The sequence below is a fragment of the Hirundo rustica genome, chromosome 1 (assembly GCF_015227805.2).
Source record: "Hirundo rustica isolate bHirRus1 chromosome 1, bHirRus1.pri.v3, whole genome shotgun sequence".
In the NCBI taxonomy this organism is placed as follows: Eukaryota; Metazoa; Chordata; class Aves; order Passeriformes; family Hirundinidae; genus Hirundo; species Hirundo rustica.
This window is the reverse complement of record NC_053450.1, coordinates 110,497,297-110,508,047: the sequence shown is the minus strand read 5'-3', so window position 1 is coordinate 110,508,047 and position 10,751 is coordinate 110,497,297. Positions and strand designations below refer to the sequence as shown.

The window sequence follows — 10,751 nt, the reverse complement described above, 5'->3', positions numbered from 1 at the left end:
GGCCGCGGGCAGGGGGCGGGGCCGCGCCGCTGAGCGCCAAATTCAAAGGCGCCGCCATTTTGGAGCGGCGGGCGGGTGGGAGTCGTCGGGGTTGGAGTAACCATGGCTCCCGGCGTGAGAGGTGAGCGAGGGCGGCCGGGAAGGGGCCTGGGCATGTGCCCTCGGTTCGGGGAGCAGGGGGGAGGACCGGGGCGGCTCGGGAACTGAGGAGCGGCTCTGCCCGGGAGAGCCGCTCTGTCCCGTGCCCTGGCGGGGCATCGCCCGCGGTGGAGAACCAGCGGGGCCAGGTGCGACCGTGCGCCGGGAGCTCGGTGCCCCCCAGGGGAGCGATGCCCCGGGAGGTTCCGCCATGCGCTGCCCGCGGGCAGAGCGCTGCGCCGGCGGTGTCGCGGTACCTGGGCCCTTTCCCTGAATCGCAGAAGAACCTGAGTCCGAAGGGAGCCGCAGGGGTCATCGAGTCCAACCCCTGGCCCTGCACAGCACCATCCCCAAGAGTCACTCCATGTGCCCGAGAGCATTGCCCAAATGCGTCTTGAGCTCTGTCAGGCTGGGGCTGTGACCACTTCCCTGGGGAGCCTGTTCCAGTGCCCAAACACCGTCTGGGTGAAGAACCTTTTCATAATACACAATCTAAACCTCCCCTGACACAGCTTCAGGCTGTTCCCAGGGCTGTGCAAGTACCTATCGGTCCCTTATTCAGTTCTTAAATGCACTCTTTCCTTGATAACTTGTGCAATTGAAGAATAAATTACGTAATTAGAAGCTAAAATATTTCTCAGATGTTGAGTGAGTCAGAACAGCACGTAAAAAGCTCACACAGCAGCAGGATATTTAGGTAATATGAATGACAAAGAGAAAGTTAGCATCTTTTTACATCATTGTTCATTCTGTGTGCTTTTAAAGGTTTTATTAATACTTTACTGTTAGAATATTTTGAGGCGTTGTCTTTTACTGTTATTTTGCTTATTTTCTAAATGCTATTTTGTTACTTGGTTAATACTTCGACTATAATATGTACTTCCATGTTAGGTTCACCCTTAAGTAAAAAATAAGTCACTTTATCTACCTATGGGGTAATATGTGCTATCTCCTTGAAATCTGAAGCTGTGCAAAATGAGGCTGGACTCTGAGAAATCAGTGAGGTTGGAAGAGACCTCTGAGATCATGGAGTCCAACCTATGACCGACCAACACCTTGTCACTGAGTGCCATTCCAAACACTTCCAAGCATGGTAACTCCAATACCTCTCTAGGCAGCCCTTTCTGGCATCTAATCATCCTTTCAATGAAGACCTTCCTCCTGATGTCCAACCCGAACCTCCTCTGGCACAGACTGAGGCTAGATCTTCCTGTCCTGTCACCTGGGAGAAGAGTCTGACCCCAACCTGGCTGCAGCCTCCTTCCTAGCAGTTGTGGAGTGATAAGGTCCCCCAGAGCCTCCTTTTTGTCAGGCTAAACAAATGACACATTCACAAGTGTGTGCATGGTCACCTTAAAGGACTGGAGTTTTCTCTCCCTGTGTAACAAATCTTTCTGCCAAAGGAAGATAATTACCGGATATTTTCATGCCGTTTTGTTCATGCACAAAACAGATATTTATAAGGCTCTCCATTCTCCCTCTGTACTGCTTACAGTATTTTCTATTTAAATGGGGAGTTTTGAGCACTAATTTTATTTTCATTTTTGTGTGTTTTTCTTTTACAGGAGATTTGCGTGACTCTTCAATATCTTTGTTGAACTCACCTAGGTAAAATAATATTGTCCCGTTCCTTTATATTATTAATCACATTGCACAGAAAGTACAAACAAAGCTACCATAACTTTGTGAGATAATTTAAATTCTTTTCTTTCAGTCTTTACCTGCCTTAGATGACTGCCTTTCTCTCCTAACATCCTTACAAGCTTAAAAAAAATGTACTCATAATAAAATTGTTGTGCTGACATGTTGGGTTCCTCTTGGAATGCTGCCATGCAATAAATTTTCATGTCCACTAATTTTTGCAGCTGGAGTCTAGAGTTTATATGAAGAAATAGCCTACTAGGAACTTCAGTCCTGTGAGGAAGCCCTAAACTAAAACAAAAACTAAAAAGCCCTCCTCCAAGTGTAAACTGTGCCACAACTCAGAATAATATTATACAGTGAACGCACATTTGGCAAATTAATTTGGTGTGTCTTAAATCCACGATAACATCTTCCCTATCTCAGCTGCTGCTTATGTTCTTGGCCCTTTCCTCTGCTACTACCCAACTGCACATTTCATTCATGAAGACCCTTCCCCACTTTTAAAACTCTTCTCTTCCTCTCTCTTGTATACCAAAAGTAAAAGCAGCAGGTATAACACTCTCCTGCTAAAATATTTGGAAAAGAGTGAAGTAAAGTAAATCCAACTTTGCTACCACTTCATGTAAGGATTTAATTCTTTAATGGGTTTTGGATGTGTTGGTATTTATGGCAGAACTCTTCAGAGCCTTAATGTAAGTCTTGCACAGTCACTTATTAAAGCTCATAAATGTGATGAATTTGTTTAGGGATGTTTTAGATGCAGACACTTACTATGCTTTATTTGATTCATTGTTCAAGAATTGGTTCTTTTTCCCCTTCTTGTGAGCACCAAAGGAAAACGCTGACAAGGTTTTTTGCTGGACTGCAGCATTATCCAATCCATTTGGCCGTTATGTAGGAGTAAGAAGAGCTAAAGTTAGGTGCCACAGCAATGAAATGCATGTTCTTTGTTTTTTAAATCTGCCCCATTTTTACCTTTAATGACTTCATCTACAAGTAGTATGTTTTTCAGACAGACCTTAGTAAGGCTTCACATGCTTAATCAGATTGTTGTGATTTAATTTTATCAGACTGCTGACCTATTTGGAAGTAATCTAATGCACAAACATTTATTTAGTGTTGAAGGTGATGCTATCAAAGTTTTTGTAAGGGTGCGTCCCCCTTCAGACAGAACTGCATTGACCGATGGAGATCACGGCCTGTGTTTATCTGTCCTTTCATCAAACACCATCCGCCTGCATTCAAAGCCTGAACCAAAGATCTTCACTTTTGATTATGTTGCAAATATGGAAACAACACAGGTAATCATTTCCAGAATCTTGTAACTACTGCTGTTTTCACCCAAGTTGTGGCAACTACTATGCTAAGCCTTTCTAAAGATGTAGAGCATTAGGTCTAATTTTTTGCAGTGGTCAGATTGGGAATACGTCATTATAGTACAGAATGCTGCACTAAAATTCTGCTCTCTTACAGTTTTGATGTGATTTTTTTTTTCAGCTGTTTATTCCTTTAATTGGAGTTTGAATAAAAATTGAAGGGTTTTTTTCTAAACATTATGGTAACACCCCTAAGAGAAAACAAATCTGCCTATTGAGACAAATGTATAAAAATAACTGGCAGTCAGTAGCTAATATTAAGATGTGATTTCACAGAATCACAGAATATGCTGAGTTGGAAGGGACTCACAAGGATCATCAAGTTTAACTCCTGGCCCTGCACATTTGTACTTAAGGAATTTCAGACTTTATATTCTATTTACTTATTTCCTTCTTATACTATTACCTTTTAAATGGATGCATTGCTCCCCTGGGGCAAGTAATATTGGAACGAAAATCCTTCAATTTAATTTCTATAATATGGTGTTTGACATTCTGAACATAATTTTAATTCTGCTAAGACTCCCAATTCCATTTAATTTCTGTTCAAAAAACCTCCCAAAAAATCTCACTTGCTGTAGGCTATTATTTGTAGCTAGGCGCTTCTTGCATATCTAAGAGAATGTGAAGCTAGATGAGATTAAATTGTGTAGGTCTGTTGAATGTGCCATTGTGCAGTGGCAAATCTAGATAAGTGTCACAGGCACCTGGCCTACTGATGGTATAAACTGCATGACATAACCAAAACCACTGGATCAAAATTATTATTATGTATTTGGAAGCTGTTACTATGATGCTGAATTTTATTATTTCTCTTTGAGGTTATCAAGGAATACAAATTTTTCAGACAGAATTATTTATGTCACAGAGACTTGGGATTGTATCATTTTTTTGTGAGAATTCCGGGGGTCATGGTACATGTCTAACCTCAAGAAATATGTCTATTATATACTGCAAAGTTATGGTATAGGAAATACTGATATAAAAGATACTTGAAAAGGTGGTGCCAAGTGCCTTCTCTTTCCCTTGTCCCCAGGAGTCTGTGTTCTCAAGTGTGGCTAAAAACATTGTTGAATCTTGTATGAATGGCTACAATGGAACCATCTTTGCATAGTAAGTGATTTTGTAGCAATTACAGTCATTTCATAGCAATGCTGACCTTTAAAGAGATTGTGCTAATAAACTGTTGGGGTTTTAAGAACCAGAGCCTGCTTAATGTTACAGTAAACTTTGAAAGTGTTTCCTTACTGAAGCACAGCATAAGGAATGTTCTTGCAATATTGGATGGTACTCCTTGCCCCTCTTTTGGAGGAATCTGTATGTAGGTGTTATACTTTTAACACTTAAGGCTAATAATGTGGGTGTAAACTCATTTCAGTCTTACTATTATTTACTTAAAAAGTAGGAGTTTCATTGTACTGTTCAAGAGAAAGCTAGTGGTTTTCAGTATGTCCATAGTAAAAATTGTTTTAACTTGATATTTGGTCAGCTCAACTCTTCAGTGACTCTTGGCTGCCTTTGGGAAAACTCATGAATGATAGTTCTAACTTAGAATATTTTTAAGGCAGAAATACATCCATAACTAGTAGTATCAATATCGTTATATTAACTCAATATTTTTTCATTTTGAAAATTGAGGAAGCACTTTGGTCAGAAAAAGCTGACTAATCTAATCAAAACCTTACTGGGGATTTTTCAGCTTTTGCAAAACCGTGAAGTCCACTTTGTTACAATACACAAATGTGGGAAAATGAAATGAAATTGCCCTGAAGTTTCTCTAGCATGATTAAGAACTACATTATTTTTAAAAAAAAAAAATCTGAAAGAAAAAAATACTTTTAAGTCAATTATATCCTTCTGTGCACTACTGAGTGACATAAAACTCTAGAGGTCGACCCAAAAATTAGTTTTATGTATATATTTGAAAGCCTTCATTTTAATGCTAACTTCCCTTTCCAACAGAAATGGGGAAGAAAATGGTGGGTGGTAGGGGAGACAAAACGGGATTTATCTAATGGGATTTCTTGGTAAAATTTGCTGTTCAGTCAGCTAAAAAGGTATAAGAACAGATTTCTCAGCTTGCTTCTATATCATCTTCAGTTTAGAAATTTTTTTGTTTGCTTGCTTTAAGCTTTGACTTCTCCTTAAAAGATGTAGATTAAAGAAAAATTCAGAATAAGGTTTAGTCTCACCTTTTTTTGTTTGTTTTTGTTAGTGGCCAGACTGGGTCAGGAAAGACCTTTACTATGATGGGTAAGTACATGAGAGATTAATCTTTCAGCGGTTTCTTAATTTTCTTTTTTGGTTCTGAGACGTATTCCTCATGTCAACCACTTAGTACTAATTAATTATTTTTTTAATTAAAAAAAAAAAATCTCTTTAGGACCATCTGATTCTGATAATTTCACTCACAGTCTAAGAGGTGTAATTCCACGGAGCTTTGAATACTTATTTTTTCTAATCGAGCGGGAAAAGGAAAAGGTACGTTTATTTTATAATTACTATTGCAGTAAAGTAATATGTCACAGTAAAGATTAGCTAAGGTTGGTAAACCGGGTGTGCAGCCATTAAGTTACCAAGATTATTGCCATCTTTTTCTCAAATGTATTAATGAGAAATGCTTGCATCTAGTACTCTACCAAATTATAGTACAGTTTCTTCAGACCCAAGTTTGCTTATTTTTTGAGTCTAAAAATGCATCTAGGTTTCTGGATGTTGGTTGTCACGTTGGTATCAGAAATGTATACCATGCAGAATATATATATATATATGCGCAATCTAATTGCTTCAGATATGTGTTAAAAAGAGACTTGCTGCCATAAAATGTCAAACTTATAAAACCAATCTGTTTATAGTGTAAATTACTGTGTTTTTCAGGCTGGCAGTGGAAAGAGTTTTCTCTGCAAATGCTCATTTATCGAAATCTACAATGAACAGATATTTGACTTGCTAGATTCTGCTTCAGCTGGACTCTTTCTCAGAGAGCACATCAAGAAGGGAGTCTTTGTTGATGGTGCTGTTGAACAGGTGTTGTCATCTGCTGCTGAAGCATACCAGGTATTTTTTGGCACTTTTTAATGCTGGACTATTTATCTTAAATGTTATTTGGTAAATATTCCTCTTGGATTAAATCACTTTTTTTTGCTCATTTTTTGTCTGAGGCTTTCTCCCCGTTTCTATACTCCAAAACACAAAAAGCTGGTTTAAGGCAGTATTTCCTGACTGTCCCATACATGTAAGAAATCCAACAAGTTCTGGAGTTTGGAATGCCTGACTGGCAATTGCAGTAATCTTTCCCTAATGCTTACCCTACACGTCTCTGAAATAGCAACAGAAAACTACATTCCCTGCTAAGTGGGCACCATGTGTTCCAGCACTGTCAGGTTTCTTTCTCCATGAATGATACACATACACATAGTATTTGTGTGACTTTAATTTTTTTTTTTTTTTAATTTTGCATACTGCTAGCATACACCAGTTTGGGGTATGCTATGCTTTCAAACAGCAATGGGATTTTTGGAGAAAAGAAGTTAATATTATAACAAGTTCTGCTACTAAACTTGAGTTTAGCTATATCTTTTTCACATTTAAAATACTTCCACAGGAAAACAGTAAAAAAAGTCTTTACCCTGGAGATTTTTAAAAGCTGTTGCATGGAATTGTGCCTATGACTGCTGATGTCACGTGTATGTAAGGAACAGTCTGACATAGTTGAAATTTTTCATGCTTAGGTATTAACTATGGGCTGGAGAAACCGTCGTGTAGCATCGACCTCCATGAACAGAGAATCCTCCAGATCACATGCAGTTTTCACTATCACCGTGGAATCCATGGAGAAAAACAACGAGGTTGTTAACATTCGGTCTTCCCTGCTCAACCTGGTAGACTTGGCAGGATCTGAGAGACAGAAAGACACTCATACAGAAGGACTGAGATTAAAGGTTAGTTCTGCAGTATCTGTGGCACCTTTCTCCTTTCAGATGGAGTGCTCTGTTCCATCCACCAAATCCATTCACTCTTGTTCCCTCCTCTGTTTTAGGAAGCAGGTAACATCAATCGATCACTGAGCTGCCTGGGCCAAGTAATCACAGCACTTGTTGATGTGGGCAATGGCAAACAGAGACACGTTTGTTACCGGGATTCCAAGCTCACTTTTCTGCTACGGGTAATCTATATATCCTCTGGATTTTATCTGCCAGCTAGGATGTAGGAAAAAAATATTTCATTGGGCTTTTTTTACTATAAAAAGCTGAACTCCAGTGCATTAAAGTTGTTTCAATATTGGGCAAGTGGAAAACAAATTGCAAATTATCCTTCTAACCTAAACAGATTTTTTAATCAATCTATTGCTATTAACTGAAGACAAACGTGTTTATTCACATCAGCTCTTACTACATACATATTTGGAAGTTTTAATGGGAAAAAAAGCACATTTTCATCCTTATAATTTGGGAAATAATATGTATCAAAGTGTAATATTTAGAGATGTGTTGAAACATTTGATGTGATTTTCAGAATTAGCTTATGTGTGCTTAGGGTTGTTCTGGTGTTAAAGATTAGTTAATCTTCTATCTGAGAGCCTATAGCCTCTTTTCAAAATTAATACAAAAGAAAGACAGTCAAAGATGTGTTGGATGTCAGCACTCATCAAAATTCTGTGAAGAGTACATGAATGTCTGTTGTATATTTTTGTATTACAATATAGTATTTGTATTACAACACAGTATTGTGGTCACAGCAAAATTTCTCAATGTTCCATCCCAGTTCTATTGATGAAACTCTGAGGAATTATGTTCTTCCAATGCAACCCAAAATACATAAAAACTGGAAGAGAATTACACCTTTGTGAGCTGTTACTTTAAGTGGGTTTTGTTTGAGGTGTCTACACTGCAAAGAAGTCCAAAACCATGACCTTCACTACTAGAGAGAGAATGCCATTGAGGCTTGCGTACTCTTCTGTAGTACCAGAGTTTTAGTCTTTAGCTACAAATGCTGCCTTCCCCTGAGATTTGAGAGCTACTTGTTTAACAGCACAGAGATACCTGAAGATAGGCATGTAAAAGCAAGATGATCCTTTTATATTCTTGGTCAAGAATCTGTTGGTTTGTGATTTTGTTTGTTTGATAGTTGCAACCAGAAGGAAGATGGGCTGGGACAATCAGCAGATGATGTTGAAAGCAATGTGGAAGTGGTAGTGCTAATTACCAAAATTATTTTTTTACTTGTTTAGAATTTTTTCCTCTCCCTGCTGTTCTGATGAAGAAAGTGTCTCAATACAGTCAGGGTTTTGAAGCCCCAAATAACGTCTTTATTTACAGTCACATCCTTTATACCCACATTTGAAATAAAATTTGAGAAACTTGCCTTCTATGTAGATATTTGTTAAACAAAATTCTGTCTGCAATTTGTCTAAAATGATAAACAGTATCTTTTAGGTGATCGCTTCCTATTGTCACCAAAAGAATGCAACTAAAACTTAACTGCAATGTTTTTAAATAGGATTCTCTTGGCGGTAATGCAAAAACGTGTATAATTGCAAATGTTCACCCAGGATCCAAGTGTTTTGGTGAAACACTGTCCACTCTTAATTTTGCTCAGAGAGCAAAGTTAATTAAAAATAAGGTAAGAGACTGACTTACTGTCTTTATTGTGGCAACGGACTCTTGTTATTTAACTTACGTATATCTGCAAGGAAGGTAGCTTCTGTGGTTCCACTAATTTAACTTAATTTTGCTTATTTGAAAACATTAAATTTGCTTGTGGTTTTCTGGTTTTGGTTTTGTTTTTTTTTTAAGACAAATTATTTTTGAAAAGGGCTTGTTTGCTCTTGGTTAGGAATAAAGGACAACAGCTGGAGACTAAGTAATGACAGCTAATAGAATGTATTCATTGCTTGTTCTCAGAGCAGTTTATTAGAAAAGTAAAAAGTAAATCTGTACTAAAAATGTAGACTCTCAAAAAATTTCTCATTCAATGTTGTTTCTGTTAACTTGTTCTATATTAATCCTAGTGCCCAAAATATAACTTCTCATGAGTGGGTTTTTTAAAAGCATGTTGGCATTTAGCTGAAACTGTCTCTGATGTATATTTCTTTGTTGGTGAAAAATGTGCAGACAAAATTCTGCAGAAAACATTACATTTTTTAACCTCTAATTCCACCTGAAGTGCAACTTGCTGGTTTCTCAGTGAATAGAACTTTGCTGTTCCCATAAATTCTTCCTTTCCTAAGATGGAAAGAGTTCTTAGTAATTTTACTGATTTTCATTCTTTGAAATCTTTCATTCTTCTCTTTATCCTGTCAGATTTTTATTTATACCTTTTCCTAATTTTCTCCTATTTATAAAAGGCTGTAGTTAATGAAGATACACAAGGAAATGTGAGCCAGCTGCAAGCTGAGGTCAAGAAGTTGAAGGAGCAGCTTGCTCAACTTACTTCAGTGCCATCTGTGAGCAGTATTTCTGTATCACAAGGTAAGGGTTGGAGGTCAGGGAGAACTTGCTACTTCTGTAGCACAGAAGGTTGGGGGCCTTCTTTAAGCTTCTGAATAATTAATATTTTTGTAGGGACTGACCTAGGGGGCTTGCATTTTCCTTATGGATCCTATTTGCTTTACTTGTAGCTGCTACCTTGCAGAAATTGTTAATGGGGCTTTGTTTTCTTCCTCTTAATTTTGGGTACTAGACTGTGGTTTTATTATATGATACCTAGATATTCTTCTTAAGAGGTATGCTGCCTAATCCTTTAAGTAACCAAAGTTTGCATGTGCTTCCTTGGTACATTTAAGTCAGAGGGAAGGCACAATGTTGTATTCTTTTTAACCTCAGGGCTGGATTTCTTCTCCCCCTCTTCACCTTTATGCCCCTTCCAGAAGAAGCAAAGAGGGATGCTCACTTTCAACAAGTGAGCATTTCAATGTAAGATGGAAATAGGGTTTTTAGGTAATCTTCCATAAGCTTCTCACTAGGCCATTTTATCTGCAATACAGATCTCAGCAGAGCTTCCTAGTATGTATGTTTCTCACTGAAATGTGCTACTTGATAATGTTTGATTGCAAGGCCATAAACTGTCTTGTAACTCTTACTGTTTACATGAGTCAACTCTTTCCTAACCTTACCAAGAAATAAAAGATACAGCAGGAGAAGTTATGACAGAAGTTAGAAAGTCTTGTCTAATATAAAGCATCTGGGGTTGAGTTTTCCTAATGAAAAAGTACCTCTCTGTTAGCATACATGTTTAACCAGTAAAAACAAGTCAGAGATGAGGTAAGGCACTGAATCATGAATATTGACAGAGGACTCAATGTTTAGACCCATGATAGTGTTCTGAGGTTTTGAAAGCTAGTGATGATGCTTAAACACTGAGGAGGAGTTTTGAGAAGAACCTAATATATCAGAGCTGTGTTTGTTCTATGCAGTTAAATTATGTTTGTAATGCTCAATCACAGAAACAGAAAATCTGCTTTCTAGGTACTTCAGAAACATGATGGCATTTTAAAATATATTAAATCATGATAATGTAGCTATCATGCACCTAGATACTATGGTGATTAGTATTCCATAAATAAGTAGACTTTTCTGTATTAGAATATTCAGA

General features: G+C 37.9%; 1 protein-coding gene across 1 annotated transcript in view; it reads left to right on the top strand.

The window, feature by feature from the left end:
• The first annotated feature begins 6 nt into the window (after positions 1-6).
• Positions 7-10,751, top strand: part of KIF15 (kinesin family member 15) — a 34,343-nt gene continuing 23,598 nt past the window's right edge. Inside the window, exons 1-11 of the mRNA XM_040063128.2 lie at positions 7-121; positions 1,704-1,746; positions 2,900-3,083; positions 4,195-4,271; positions 5,374-5,411; positions 5,542-5,639; positions 6,036-6,215; positions 6,890-7,099; positions 7,198-7,323; positions 8,658-8,780; positions 9,505-9,628. Of these exons, the coding sequence (XP_039919062.1) occupies positions 103-121; positions 1,704-1,746; positions 2,900-3,083; positions 4,195-4,271; positions 5,374-5,411; positions 5,542-5,639; positions 6,036-6,215; positions 6,890-7,099; positions 7,198-7,323; positions 8,658-8,780; positions 9,505-9,628 (1,222 nt within the window). The 5' untranslated portion in view covers positions 7-102. The remainder of the gene's footprint in view (positions 122-1,703; positions 1,747-2,899; positions 3,084-4,194; positions 4,272-5,373; positions 5,412-5,541; positions 5,640-6,035; positions 6,216-6,889; positions 7,100-7,197; positions 7,324-8,657; positions 8,781-9,504; positions 9,629-10,751) is intronic.